Source organism: Delphinus delphis, chromosome 4 (assembly GCF_949987515.2).
Source record: "Delphinus delphis chromosome 4, mDelDel1.2, whole genome shotgun sequence".
Classification (NCBI taxonomy): domain Eukaryota; kingdom Metazoa; phylum Chordata; class Mammalia; order Artiodactyla; family Delphinidae; genus Delphinus; species Delphinus delphis.
The window spans coordinates 74,933,051-74,948,295 of NC_082686.1; the positions used below are offsets into that span (position 1 = coordinate 74,933,051).

The following is a 15,245-nucleotide window of genomic DNA, read 5'->3' on the forward strand; positions in this document are numbered from 1 at the left end:
TCACTAAGTGCTTACCTAGTGCCAGACCCCAGGTTCACATAAAGAGTGTAAACTCTGAAAGATCAGCCTTGATTTAGCCTTATGAACCCTCTAGGGCAGGGTCTTTTCTAGATTCTGGGAACCCCCTGAATCTCTATGGAGAACTTTATGTGTGTGTGTTTCTAGGGAGAGGGTCTGTAGACTCTTAAGAGGTTCTGTTGGCTGAGGTAGTTTAGATCATTGCTCCGGGGAGCATAGTTTGACTTCTTGAGTATAGGGAAGAAGGGAGAAGGCCTGCACACCTGGAAGACAGACTTTAAGCCCTTAGGGGTGCAAAGGATGTAGATGCCCTGGGACAGAGGGAGGAGGAGAATCTGTGGGTTGGAGGGGGATGATGAAAGTGATAGCACGCTATTCCGTAATGCATGTAGACTGCCATGAGGGTAATATTCTTTGGACATTTTCCCAACATGTTTTTTTTTTTTTGACTGATTGACTCCTTTTTGTGGGAGGAAGGGTGGGTGGAGTGCACGGTAGCAGGGACAGTTCTCCCAAGCATTTTTGGAGACATGGAAGGTACTTTGTAATGCGGGAAGGAAATTGATATGGGGTGATAAGAAACAACACTGGGCTAAGTTTTGCAATTTTAAACCCAGTATCTATGAATAGTCCCTGCAATGTAATTCACTTCAAGTCAGTACAGTTCAGCTCATTTCAACAAGCAATAACTGAACACTCCTTGTCCACATTATTCCAGCTTTTCTACTGAAAATTTGGCAATGGGTTATGGGTCATGAGCTACTAACTGGTGTTGTGTCCACAGGCTGACAGCAAGCAAGCTTTTAGGGTACCACTCTGGTATGACTAGGGGGTGTTCATCTGGCTTTCCTGGGATACTTCTGGTCTACCTGTGTTGTTATTAATAGCACCCAATTCAGACGACAATTTATATAGTCACCTCTCTCTATAACACTTGTATTGCTCTAAACTTGTTTAATCTGTTTATGTGCCTCTGGAGCTTCCCATTAAACTAATGAGCTTCTTGACGCTGGAAGCACTGTCTCATTTATCTCTGTGTCTAGCACATGCCTGCTATTCTCTGGACACTTAAAAAAAATATTTCTTCAATTGAACTGATATTAAAAACAGAATGAAGAACGGCTTTAGAGTAGAAATGGTCAGCTCACATTGTCTTCCGTGTGCTGCCGAGGGCTGGACTGGAGGCCCAGCTCTGAGTCACTTATGAGCATCGTACATTGGGAAACTTTAGTCTTTTTCAACAAAAGGAAAGTGTGTATAAAGTGCTTGGTGAAAGGCGTTTCAGTGCTCCACCAATGTTAGCTGCCGTCATTGTTTTCAAATTATTAGTTGTTAATAATAACTATTACTATAATCACTTTAAGTTTATTTTTAGCTGTGTTGGGTCTTCGTTGCTGTGCATGGGCTTTCTCTAGTTGCGGCAAACCGGGGTTACTCTTCGTTGCGGTGCGCGGGCCTCTCATTGCGGTGGCTTCTCTTGTTGCAGAGCACGGGCTCTAGGCACAGGGGCTTTAGTAGTTGCGGCACGTGAGCTCAGTAGTTGTGGCTCACGGGCTCTAGAGTGCAGGCTCAGTAGTTGTGGTGCACGGGTTAGTTGCTCTGTGGCATGTAGGATCTTCCTGGACGTGGGCTCAAACCCGTGTCCACTGCATTGGCAGGAGGATTCTTTTTTTTTTTTTTAATGTAAATATGTTCTTTTTTTTACTCTTTTCCATTATAGTTTATTACAAGGTATTGAATATAGTTCCCTATATATATTCATATATTTCATATATGGTAGTGTGCATCTGTTAATCCCATACTCCCAATTTATCCCTCCCCCGGCTTCTGCTTTGGTAACCATAACTTTGTTTTCTATGTCTGTGAGTCTGTTTCTGTTTTGTAAATAAGTTAATTTGTACTGTTTTTTAGATTCCACATATAAGTAATATTATATTTGTCTTTCTCTGTCTGACTTTGCTTAGTATAATAATCTCTAGATCTATGCATGTTGCTGCAAATGGCATTAGTTCACTCTTTTTTATGGCTGAGTAATATTTCTCTTACTCATTTAAATATTGAAATACTTATTTTTATATTATAAGCCTGATATTTTCCATTCTGGAGTCTTGTTTTTTGTGTGGCTCTCTTTTTGTACCTTCTTTTCTTGTGAGTTTTGAGATTTTTCCATTTGAGCTACTGTTTAGTGGAACTCTATCTAAATTGCTGCTATGGGGTGTTCTTGAAGGTATGTTCATCTAGAGGATTTGCTTCTGCCAAAAGCCCAGAGCTACCAATAATTCAGGACAAATTTAACATATATCTTGATTTAAGGTCTTTGGGATTATCCTGAAAATGTGGCTGGCTCATGATTAAGAATTCACAAAGAAAACTTCCATTTCACCCAGAGCCAAGGCTGAAAATGAAAATATTTCTTGTCTTTTTCCCTATAAGGGCCTTAATTTATTTCTGGTCTACTGCTACACCGTGGGTATAGCCCTTTGGGATAACTCCTTCTGTGTAGCTATGTCTTACTAGAACTCCCATCTTGAGCTGGTCCTACAGTTTGTCTCTTGTTCCCAGCACTCGACTTACACATTCATCAAAACAGACTCTCAATGTGCTCAGGATTGAGTATATGTCCTCAGTGTGTAAATTGCTTTGATTTCTTTTTTATTTTATTTTATTTTTATTTTTTGTTAGTTTCTGCTTTATAATAAAGTGAATCAGTTATACATACACATATGTTCCCATATCTCTTCCCTCTTGCGTCTCCCTCCCTCCCACCCTCCCTATCCCACCCCTCCAGGCGGTCACAAAGCACCGAGCTGACCTCCCTGTGCCATGCGGCTGCTTCCCACTAGCTATCTACCTTACGTTTGGTAGTGTATATATGTCCATGCCTCTATCTCGCATTGTCACAGCTTACCCTTCCCCTTCCCCATATCCTAAAGTCCATTCTCTAGTAGTTCTGTGTCATTACTCCTGTCTTAACCCTAGGTTCTTCATGACATTTTTTTTTCTTAAATTCCATATATATGTGTTAGCATACGGTATTTGTCTTTTCTCTTTCTGACTTACTTCACTGTGTATGACAGACTCTAGGTCTATCCACCTGATTACAAATAGCTCAATTTTGTTTCTTTTTATGGCTGAGTAATATTCCGTTGTATATATGTGCCACATCTTCTTTATCCATTCATCCGATGATGGACACTTAGGATGTTTCCATCTCTGGGCGATTGTAAATAGAGCTGCAATGAACATTTTGGTACATGACTCTTTTTGAATTATGGTTTTCTCAGGGAATATGCCCAGTAGTGGGATTGCTGGGTCATATGGTAGTTCTATTTGTAGTTTTTTAAGGAACCTCCATACCATACTCCACAGTGGCTGTATCAATTTACATTCCCACCAACAGTGCAAGAGGGTTCCCTTTTCTCCACACCCTCTCCAGCATTTATTGTTTCTAGATTTTTTGATGATGGCCATTCTGACTGCTGTGAGATGATATCTCATTGTAGTTTTGATTTTCATTTCTCTAATGATTAATGAAGTTGAGCATTCTTTCATGTGTTTGTTGGCAGTCTGTATACCTTCTTTGGAGAAATGTCTATTTAGGTCTTCTGCCCATTTTTGGATTAGGTTGTTTGTTTTTTTGTTATTGAGCTGCATGAGCTGCGTATAAATTTTGGAGATTAATCCTTTGTCAGTTGCTTCATTTGCAAATATTTTCTCCCATTCTGAGGGTTGTCTTTTGGTCTTGTTTATGGTTTCCTTTGCTGTGCAAAAGCTTTTAAGTTTCATTAGGTCCCATTTGTTTATTTTTGTTTTTATTTCCATTTCTCTAGGAGGTGGGTCAAAAAGGATCTTGCTGTGATTTATGTCATAGAGTGTTCTGCCTATGTTTTCCTCTAAGGGATTGATAGTTTCTGGCCTTACACTTAGGTCTTTAACCCATTTTGAGCTTATTTTTGTGTATGGTGTTAGGGAGTGATCTAATCTCATACTTTTATATGTAGCTGTCCAGTTTCCTCAGCACCACTTATTGAAGAGGTTGTCCTTTCTCCACTGTACTTCCTGTCTCCTTTATCAAAGATAAGGTGACCATATGTGCGTGGGTTTATCTCTGGGCTTTCTATCCTGTTCCATTGATCTACATTTCTGTTTTTGTGCCAGTACCATACTGCCTTGATTATTGTAGCTTTGTAGTATAGTTTGAAGTCAGGGATCCTGATTCCTACAGCTCCGTTTCTCGTTCTTAAGATTGCTTTCGCTATTCGGGGTCTTTTGTGTTTCCGTACAAATTGTGAATTTTTTTGTTCTACTTCTGTGAAGAATGTCATTGGTAGTTGGATAGGGATTGCATTGAATCTGTAGATTGTTTTGGGGAGTAAGAGTCATTTTCACAATGTTGATTCTTCCAATCCAAGAACATGGTATATCTCTCCATCTATTTTTATCATCTTTAATTTCTTTCATCAGTGTCTTATAATTTTCTGCACACAGGTCTTTCGTCTCCTTAGGTAGGTTTATTCCGAGATATTTTATTCTTTTTGTTGCAATGGTAAATGGGAGTGTTTTCTTGGTTTCACTTTCAGATTTTTCATCATTAGTGTATAGGAATGCCAGAGATTTCTGTGCATTAATTTTGTACCCTGCTACTTTACCAAATTCATTGATTAGCTCTAGTAGTTTTCTGGTAGCATCTTTAGGATTCTCTATGTATAGTATCATGTCATCTGCAGTCAGTGACAGCTTTACTTCTTCTTTTCTGATTTGAATTCCTTTTATTTCCTTTTCTTCTCTGATTGCTGTGGCTAAAACTTCCAAAACTATGTTGAATAAGAGTGGTGAGAGTGGGCAACCTTGTCTTGTTCCTGATCTTAGTGGAAATGTTTTCAGTTTTTCACCATTGAGGATGATGCTTGCTGTGGGTTTGTCATATATGGCCTTTATTATGTTGAGCAAAGTTCCCCCTATGCCTACTTTCTGCAGGATTTTTATCATAAATGGGTGTTGAATTTTGTTGAAAACTTTCTCTGCATCTATTGAGATGATCATATGGTTTTTCTCCTTCAATTTCTTAATATGGTTTATCACATTGATTGTTTTGCGTATACTGAAGAATCCTTGCATTCCTGGGATAAACCCCACTTGATCATGGTGTATGATCCTTTTAATGTGCTGTTGGATTCTGTTTGCTAGTATTTTGTTGCGGATTTTTGCATCTATGTTCATCAGTGATATTGGCCTGTAGTTTTCTTTCTTTGTGACATCCTTGTCTGGTTTTGGTATCAGGGTGATGGTGGCCTTGTAGAATGAGTTTGGGAGTGTTCCTCCCTCTGCTATATTTTGGAAGAGTTTGAGAAGGATAGGTGTTAGCTCTTCTCTAAATGTTTGATAGAATTTGCCTGTGAAGCCATCTGGTCCTCGGCTTTTGTTTGTTGGACGATTTTTAATCACAGTTTCAATTTCAGTGCTTGTGATTGGTCTGTTCATATTTTCTATTTCTTCCTGAATCAGTCTTGGCAGGTTGTGCATTTCTAAGAAATTGTCCATTTCTTCTGGGTTGTCCATTTTATTGGCATAGAGTTGCTTGTAGTAATCTCTCATGATCTTTTGTATTTCTGCAGTGTCAGTTGTTACTTCTCCTTTTGCATTTCTAATTCTATTGATTTGAGTCTTCTCCCTTTTTTTCTTGATGATTCTGGCAAATGGTTTATCAATTTTGTTTATCTTCTCAAAGAACAAGCTTTTAGTTTTATTGATCTCTGCTATCGTTTGCTTCATTTCTTTTTCCTTTATTTCTGATCTGATTTTTATGATTTCTTTCCTTCTGCTAACTTTGGGGTTTGTTTGTTCTTCTTTCTCTAATTGCTTTAGGTGCAAGGTTAGGTTGTTTATTCGAGATGTTTCCTGTTTCTTAAGGTAGGATTGTATTGCTATAAACTTCCCTCTTAGAACTGCTTTTTCTGCATTCCATAGATTTTGGGTCATCGTGTCTCCATTGTCATTTGTTTCTAGGTATTTTTTTTATTTTGTCTTCGATTTCTTCAGTGATCACTTCGTTATTAAGTAGTGTATTGTTTAGCCTCCATGTGTTTGTATTTTTTACAGATCTTTTCCTGTAATTGATATCTAGTCTCATAGCATTGTGATCGGAAAAGATACTTGAAACAGTTTCAGTTTTCTTAAATTTACCAAGGCTTGACTTGTGACCCAAGATATGATCTATCCTGGAGAATGTTCCATGAGCACTTGAGAAGAATGTGTATTCTGTTTTTTTTGGATGGAATGTCCTATAAATATCAATTAAGTCCATCTTGTTTAATGTATCATTTCAAGCTTGTGTTTCCTTGTTTATTTTCATTTTGGGTGATCTGTCCATTGGTGCAAGTGGGGTGTTAAAGTTCCCTACTATGAATGTGTTACTGTCGATTTCCCCTTTTATGGCTGTTAGTATTTGTCTTATGTATTGAGGTGCTCCTATGTTGGGTGCATCAATATTTACAATTGTTATATCTTCTTCTTGGATCGATCCCTTGATCATTATGTAGTGTCCTTCTTTGTCTCTTCTAATAGTCTTTACTTTAAAGTCTATTTTGTCTGACATGAGAATTGTTACTCCAGATTTCTTTTGATTTCCATTTGCATGAAATATCTTTTTCCATCCCCTAACTTTCAGTCTGTATGTGTCTCTAGGTCTGAAGTGGGTCTCTTGTAGACAGCAAATATATGGGTCTTGTTTTTGTATCCATTCAGCCAATCTGTGTCTTTTGGTGGGAGCATTTAGTCCATTTACATTTAAGGTAATTATCGATATGTATATTCCTATTCCCATTTTCCTTATTGTTTTGGGTTCGTTATTGTAGGTCTTTTCCTTCTCTTGTGTTTCTTGCCTAGAGAAGTTCCTTTAGCAGTTGTTGTAAAGCTGGTTTGGTGGTGCTGAACTCTCTCAGCTTTTGCTTGTCTGTAAAGGTTTTAATTTCTCCATCAAATCTGAATGAGATCCTTGCTGGGTAGAGTAATCTTGGTTGCAGGGTTTTCTCCTTTATCACTTCAAATACGTCCTGCCAGTCCCTTGTGGCTTGCAGTTTCTGCTGAAATATCAGCTGTTAACCTTATGGGGAGTCCCTTGTGTGTTATTTGTTGTTTTTCCCTTGCTGCTTTTAATATGTTTTCTTTGTATTTAATTTTTGACAGTTTGATTCATATGTGTCTTGGTGTATTTATCCTTGGATTTATCCTGTATGGGACTCACTGTGCTTCCTGGACTTGATTAACTATTTCCTTTCCCGTATTAGGGAAGTTTTCAACTCTAATCTCTTCAGATATTTTCTCAGTCACTTTATTTTTCTCTTCTTCTTCTGGAATGCCTATAATTTGAATGTTGGTGCATTTAATGTTGTCCCAGAGGTCTCTGAGAGTGTCCTCAGTTCTTTTCATTCTTTTTTCTTTATTCTGCTCTGCAGTAGTTATTTCCACTATTTTATCTTCCAGGTCACTTACCCGTTCTTCTGCCTCAGTTATTCTGCTATTGATCCCATCTAGAGTATTTTTTTTTTTTTTTTTTTGCGGTACGCAGGCCTCTCACCGCTGTGGCCTCTCCCGTTGCGGAGCACAGGCTCCGGACGCGCAGGCTCAGCGGCCATGGCTCACGGGCCCAGCCACTCCGCGGCATGTGGGATCTTCCCGGACCGGGACACGAACCCGTGTCCCCTGCATTGGCAGGCGGACTCTCAACCACTGCGCCACCAGGGAAGCCCCCATCTAGAGTATTTTTAATTTCATTTATTGTGTTGTTCATCGTTGTTTGTTTCATCTTTCGTTCTTCTAGGTCCTTGTTAAATGTTTCTTGCATTTTGTCCATTCTATTTCCAAGATTTTAGATCATCTTTACTATCATTATTCTGAATTCTTTTTCAGGTAGACTGCCTATTTGCTCTTCATTTGTTAGGTCTGGTGAGTTTTTATCTTGCTCCTTCATCTGCTGTGTGTTTTTCTGTCTTCTCATTTTGCTTATCTTATTGTGTTTGGGGTCTCCTTTTTGCAGGCTGCAGGTTCGTAGTTCCCATTGTTTTTGGTGTCTGTCCCCAGTGGCTAAGGTTGGTTCAGTGGGTTGTGTAGGCTTCATAGAGGAGGGGACTAGTGCCTGTGTTCTGGTGGATGAGGCTGGATCTTGTCTTTTTGGTGGGCAGGTCCACGTCTGGAGGTGTGTTTTGGGGTGTCTGTGGACTTATTATGATTTTAGGCAGCCTGTCTGCTAATGGGTGGGGTTGTGTTCCTGTCTTGTTAGTTGTTTGGCATAGGGTGTCCAGCAATGTAGCTTGCTGGTTGTTGAGTGAAGCTGGCTGCTGGTGTTGAGGTGGAGATCTCTGGGAGATTTTTGCCGTTTGATATTATGTGGAGCTGGGAGGTCTCTTGTGGACCAGTGTCCTGAAGTTGGCTCTTCCACCTCAGAGGCACAGCACTGACTCCTGGCTGCAGCACCAAGAGCCTTTCATTCACACGGCTCAGAATAAAAGGGAGAAAAAGTAGAAAGAAAGAATTAGTAGAAGTAGAAAGAAAGAAAGGAGGGAAGGAAGGGAGGGAGGGATGGAGGAAGGAAGGAATAAAAGGAAGAAAGATAGAAGATAAAGTAAAATAAAATAAAGATAAAATATAATAAAGTTATTAAAATAAAAAAATAATTATTAAGAAAAAATTAAAAAAAACAACAACAAGAAAAAGGACAGATAGAACCCTAGGACAAATGGTGGAAGCAAAGCTATACAGAGAAAATTTCACACAGAAGCAGACACATACAAACTCACAAAAAGAGGAAAAGGGGAAAAATCATAAATCTTGCTCTCAAAGTCCACCTCCTCAATTTGGGATGATTCGTTGTCTAAATTAGGAAAGGAAGGAAAGAAAGAAAGAAGATAAAGTAAAATAAAGTTATTAATATACAATTAATTGTTAAGAAAAAAAATTAAAAAAAAAAAAGGAAGGATAGAACCCTAGGACAAATGGTGGAAGCAAAGCTATACAGACAAAAATCTCACACAGAAGCATATACATACACACTCACAAAAAGAGGAAAAGGGGAAAAAAATCATAAATCTTGCTCTCAAATTCCACCTCCTCAATTTGGGATGGTTCGTTGTCTATTCAGGTATTCCACAGATGCAGCGTACATCAGGTTGATTGTGGAGCTTTAATCCGCTGCTTCTGAGGCTGCTGGGAGAGATTTCCCTTTCTCTTCTTTGTTCTCACAGATCCCGGGGCTCAGCTTTGGATTTGGCCCCGTCTCTGTGTGTAGGTCGCTGGAGGGCGTCTGTTCTTCGCTCAGACAGGACGGGGTTAAAGGAGCTGCTGATTCGCGGGCTCTGGCTCACTCAGGCCGGGGGTAGGGAGGGGCACGGAGTGCGGGGCGGGCCTGCGGCGGCAGAGGCCGGCGTGTCGTTGCACCAGCCTGAGGCGCGCCGTGCGTTTTCCTGGGGAAGTTGTTCCTGGATCCCGGGACCCTGGCAGTGGTGGGCTGCACAGGCTCCCCGGGAGAGGGGTGTGAATAGTGACCTGTGCTCGCACACAGGCTTCTTGGTGGCGGCAGCAGCAGCCTTAGCGTCTCCCGCCCGTCTCTGGGGTCCGCGCTTTTAGCCGCGGCTCGCGCCCGTCTCTGGAGCTCCTTTAAGCAGCGCTCTTAATCCCCTCTCCTCGCGCACCAGGAAACAAAGAGGGAAGAAAAAGTCTCCTGCCTCTTCGGTAGGTCCAGACTTTTCCCCGGACTCCCTCCCGGCTAGCCGTGGCGCACTAACCCCCTGCAGGCTGTGTTCACACCACCAACCCCAGTCCTCTCCCTGCGCTCCGACGGAAGCCCGAGCCTCAACTCGCAGCCCCGCCCGCCCCGGCGGGTGAGCAGACAAGGCTCTCGGCCTGGTGAGTGCCAGTCGGCCCTGAACCTCTGTGCGGGAATCTCTCCGCTTTTCCCTCCGCACCCCTGTTGCTGCGCTCTTCTCCGCGGCTCCGAAGCTTTGCCCCTCCGCCACCCGCAGCCTCCGCCCGCGAATAGTGTGTGGAAAAGTGTCCTTCCTAGTGTGTGGAAAGCTTTCCTGCTTCACAGCTCCTTCCCACTGGTGCAGGTCCCGTCCCTATCCTTTTGTCTCTGTTTATTCTTTTTTCTTTTGCCCTACCCAGGTATGTGGCGGGGGGTTTCTTGCCTTTTGGGAGGTCTGAGGTCTTCTGCCAGCGTTCAGTAGGTGTTCTGTAGGAGTTGTTCCATGTGTAGATGTATTTCTGGTGTATCTGTGGGGAGGAAGGTGATCTCCACGTCTTACTCTTCCGCCATCTTCCCGGAAGCCCCCCGGCAGGAGGATTCTTAACCACTGCGCCACCAGGGAAGTCCTATAATTACTTTAAATTTTTCAGTTTTCCAGTTTTCTTAGCTGGAAATGGAAGGTCATCATTCCTGCTTTACTTTGATAATGAACATGAAGACACTTTGGAAACTACACAGAGCTCTCATTGCATAGCCTGTAAAAGAATGCACATTGACAGGGAGGTTTGTGCTTATAGAACTGGCATAACTTCGTTATATTGTATGAGGAGCTAGATTGAATGGCAAGATAAGCAACCTTTTAAATATAATATTTTAAAAAGATGAAAAAATGGACAGATGGGGAGGGCGGATAGAAGTTGATCTGTTCCAAAGTGTAGGAATATAATAAAAGCATGTGGGAAAAGACAGTGGGATGGACTCAGACAGGTGTCTGGAATTTAGAATTGGGACCCTGCTTGGTATGAAACCAACAAAGCATTGTTTCTAGCGTGGTGAGGGGACAGAGCATCTCAGGCTTGGCATCTGGGGAGCAATAGCTTGAGTGTGGGACAGAAGAATATTTATGTCAGGATAGACATTCTACTTTGCAAAATGAGTCAAGAGCTTGTATTTCTGAGGCGAGGTAAGCGTTTTATCAAAGGCATGCCAGATGTGGACACTACCTAAGGAAGCCGTTTGGCACCTGCGTGCACTGCTAATAAGAGAAAGGGACCTAGTAACTACACATGAAAGCAGCTTTCCGTCAAGGATCACAGAAACTTTTCTGATAATATATCTTTACCAAGTGAGACAGAGAAGTCGGTGGATTTAAAGATGCATGTTCCAGCTCCCTTATTATCCTAACAGGCAATTCTAACAAAAGCAGAACTATTGATACTAATTCTTAGCTCTAAATGCCAGTAAACCCAGGGGTCGAATTTCAGGTCTATGTTAGGGGAAATAGTAAAATCGTAGCAGCAGCAGTAAATGTTTACATAGCACTTATACACAGTAACACACAGCAGCCCTGGGACGGGGGTACTATCAGCACCCCCATTTTATAGATGACAAACTGAGGAATAAAGAGGTTAACTAACTTGTTCAAGGTCACAGCCAGTAAGGGGCACACTAGGCTTTGAACTCAAAGTGTTTTGGTCCAGAGAATGTGCTTTTAACTCGGACCCTCTCCTTCCTCTCAACTGTAGCCATTATAACCGGTATAAAGTACACCTATGACTTTGTGGGATATAGCTGTGGGACCTAGGCCATAAGCTTCAGGTGTGGTTTTCCATTCTGTCCCAGGCTTTCCTTGGAAGGAAGAAGTTTGTCCAGATTATACATTTATTAGAGGTCGGTCTCTTATCTTTTGTTATTTGTACCCTCATGGCACATAACAGCTGCTCCATAGTTGAAATAAACTAAATTGTCTCTGCGGTGTTTTCCCCTTGATGTAAAATTCTTTTTGTTATTAAACAAGAGAGGAGGCTAGGAAGGCATAGCTCCCTGTACTGCAAACCCTTAAAGGCAAGCTGGGATTTAGTTGTTCATCCTCTTTTGGTCAAACACTTTCACCAAATCCTGACTCCAAACTCAAGGCCTTTTCTAGCCCCTCTTGCCCATGGTGGTTCCCTGGTTCCAGCCAAGGGAATCATTCATTGCTGCCGTCACCCAGTCCTTCTGTCACATGGCTCATGATCACGTCTGTGGGTTGAGTTCAAGACCTGAAGGCTGACAGATCTGGGTTTGAATCAGGGCAGCAGAATTTGCCAGCTGTGTGGCCTCGGACAAGTCATTACATGCAGCCTTTCTGAGCTAAGCCTCATCATTTTTGGAGTGAGGGTCATATTACCCTATTCAGGAGATGCTTGAGAGACTGAAACCATATAGCATATCATGTAGTATAGTGTTTGGCATGGGGTAGCCACGTGCTGAAATTGTAGAAACTGAATTTCCCAGTTAGATTACAACTTCTTGGAGGGCTGGGATCATGTTTAAGGAAGGATCTTTGTCAGGGATGCTTCACTTCCTCAACCCCTCACTCTGTCCTCCCCTTACCTTCCTCAGCTTCTTCACTCTCTGCCCCTCCCATCAGTTTCATCACCAAAATTCCAATTTGTTCATTTGTTGTTTGTTGTGCTTAATCAATGTTTGGGGTCATTTTGGTTCTGTCCCAGGAGATATTTGGCTACCGGACTCAGAGCTGCCGGAAAACCCTCTGCCTTGCTGGATCTATCTTCTCCTTTGGGATCCTCCCCTTGGTGTTTTACTGGAGACCCGCTTGGCACGTGTGGGCAAATTGCATCCCGTGTTCCTTGCAAGAAGCAGACGTCGTGTTGCTGAGGACAACAGTAAGTGTGTACCTGGTTCTGTACCTGGTGGCCCTTTTTCCTGGACACCTTGTTATGGGATGGTTGTGGGGAGATGAACACAAGGCAGGCGGCAGCTGGATGTCCAGCCTCAGGCTCCATCACAGCCTTACATTTACTTACCAAGAATTCAATAATTTGTGTATGATTGGATTTCATTAAGAAGACCTAATTCATAGGGTATTCCTTTTAAATTGTGATTTTAGTGAATGTCGGAATAGGGAATAACCATGCTAACAGCTAAAAATAATAGTGTGAAGTAGTTATGTCAGGCTATAGGTTATAACGTTCATACTCATCCTTCTCCCCACCCCCATCCTGACATATCAATGCCTATCCCAGCCCCCCTCCACTGGGGTATCCCTGGGGGAAGGGAAGGTGGGGAGGAGGTGGGAAGTACCCCTCTGAGGAGGATCCTGTCTTCCCCTGCTCCTCTGAGAGAGCCATGGTTATTGATAGGAGTCTGTTGCATCCTGTAGATATGCTAGGGTTTAAAAGCGTGGCCATCTTGTCCCTGAGTAGATTGCCGCTTTCTGCTAATACAAGGTCCTGGTGTTAGGGGAGTTCCCCTGTATTGGCTCTGATAACACTTCCTTCTAGCACTCATTACACTTAGGCGAAGTGCCTTGTTCCTGCTGGACTGTTAGCTCCACAAAAGAAGGGACTATCTCTAACTTGTTAACTGCATCCCTAGTTCCGGCACATGGTAGGGATTCCATACATATGTGGTGGCTGACAGGCTAAAGTGGACATTCCTCTTGATAGAAGTCAAAGTGCAGTCTCACAGAGGACCCTTTTCGGGCTAACTTTTACTGAGTGTGTAAAAGTTAGTATGACCCAGAATGACAACCAAATGACCCAGAATGACAACCAAATTCTTGATAAATCAAACTCTACTAGGCTGTTAGCTTCTTTTTTTATGTAGCGACCTCTCTAGATAAACATTCTATTCATTTCAGTGAGAGAAGAGGATAGCAGCAAGTCTTATAACTGGCCCCCAATTTTTTTTACACATTTCACTCTGAGTTGGAGCTAGACCTCAGTGAAACTGGCAGTTGGATGAAGTTTGTCTTTGTTGACCTGCCCTCCCAGGGCTCAGCCCCATCCCTTATTTCTGGCTCCTGGTCACTTCAAGAGCCACCCGTCCTATGTCCCGGCTTAGCGGACACGTGGACCATATTACAGATGAGAGCTGAGGCAGCTCCACCCAAGTTCAACTATAATTTAACTCAAGATTCTTGGAGAATAGCCTTCAAGACATTAAGAAGGCAAGATGATAGTGGAGTCAGAGCATCTCATATTGATGATGTTGGGCTGGGAGCCCTGCTCCACTGCTGCCTCAAACCATACTTCATGAAGGCTCACAGAATATGCATGAGAGAAGAGTGCCTGGCGCTCACCAAGGAAGATCTCGTCATTTGATTGGGGGAGGAAATGGGGTCTGGAGAGGGTGCATATTTTAGCCACACTCCTTGATGAGTTAGGGGCCTCACCAGGAAGAAGTACCATATATCCCAGTTCCTAGTTCAGGGTTGTCCCCACACAACTGCACGTAGATCCCAAACACCAACCAGCCTTAGAATCATCTGGAGGGCTATGAACAGATTGCTGGGCCCCCCTCCCAGGGCTTCTAATTCTTTAGATTTGCATTGGGGCTCCAGAGTTTGCATTTTTAACAAGTTCTCAGATGATGCTAATGCTTCTGGTAAGGGACCATACTTTGAGCAAAACTGCTGCAGATAGTCACCACTCCCACTGGCGAGCTTACTTGGTCCTTGGGAGAGGAACAGGGGCCTGGACATTTGCTTTATGGCTCAGCCAATATATATTTATATGGTCTCAAGGGGACGGATCCAGATTTAGCAAAGTGTTGTAAGTGGTCCTGCTATATACAGCCCTAGTGTCTTGCTGGAGCAGGGGTAGAGAGGGGTTTATTTTCTGGGGCTCAGGGTAGGGATGTAAGGACTTATGGAAGACCACATCTTTGGGATACTTTCATAGTTCAACCCGTTCCATGTGAACTTAAGGACCTATGAGATTCTTATTTTTTGTCATGAAAGGAGGATTTGGAAAAGTACTTCACTCTACCCTGCAGGTGCTTTCATTTCGCCCAGCTAGTTCTCAGGGGGCAATGCTTTTGTTGCAGCAGAAACAACCTCAGAAACAGAAAAGCTTTCTGTCTTTCAGAGTGTATCACCAGACTCTTCAGATCTGAGAGCATGTGGTTGGCTGAGCTATAAGCTCCGAGGTTGCTGGCAGAGTCAAGGCACAGAGAGGAGCAAGAGGAAGTGAACAAGGAAATGGCAAGGAAGGGAGCAAAATGAAAGAAAAGGAGAGGGAAATAGGTAAAAGAAAAATAAAGAGGGAGAAAAGAGAAAGATCTAGTAAGATACAAGCTACTATGTATGACATAAACTACTATGATATACAACAAGAATGTATTATACAGCACAGGGAATTATAGCCATTATCTTGTGATGACTTTTAATGGAGTATAATCTGTAAAAATACTGAATCACTATGCTGTACATCTGAAGCTAATATAATATTGTAAATGGACTATACTTCAATAATAGAACCTA

The 15,245-nt window shown here is 42.3% G+C and overlaps 1 protein-coding gene across 1 annotated transcript in view; it reads left to right on the plus strand.

Annotated features, from left to right (window-relative positions):
- LOC132424820 (probable cation-transporting ATPase 13A4) overlaps positions 1-15,245 on the plus strand; it is a 144,926-nt gene that overhangs the window by 33,039 nt on the left and 96,642 nt on the right. Inside the window, exon 2 of the mRNA XM_060010933.1 lies at positions 12,472-12,645. Within this exon, the coding sequence (XP_059866916.1) occupies positions 12,472-12,645 (174 nt within the window). The remainder of the gene's footprint in view (positions 1-12,471; positions 12,646-15,245) is intronic.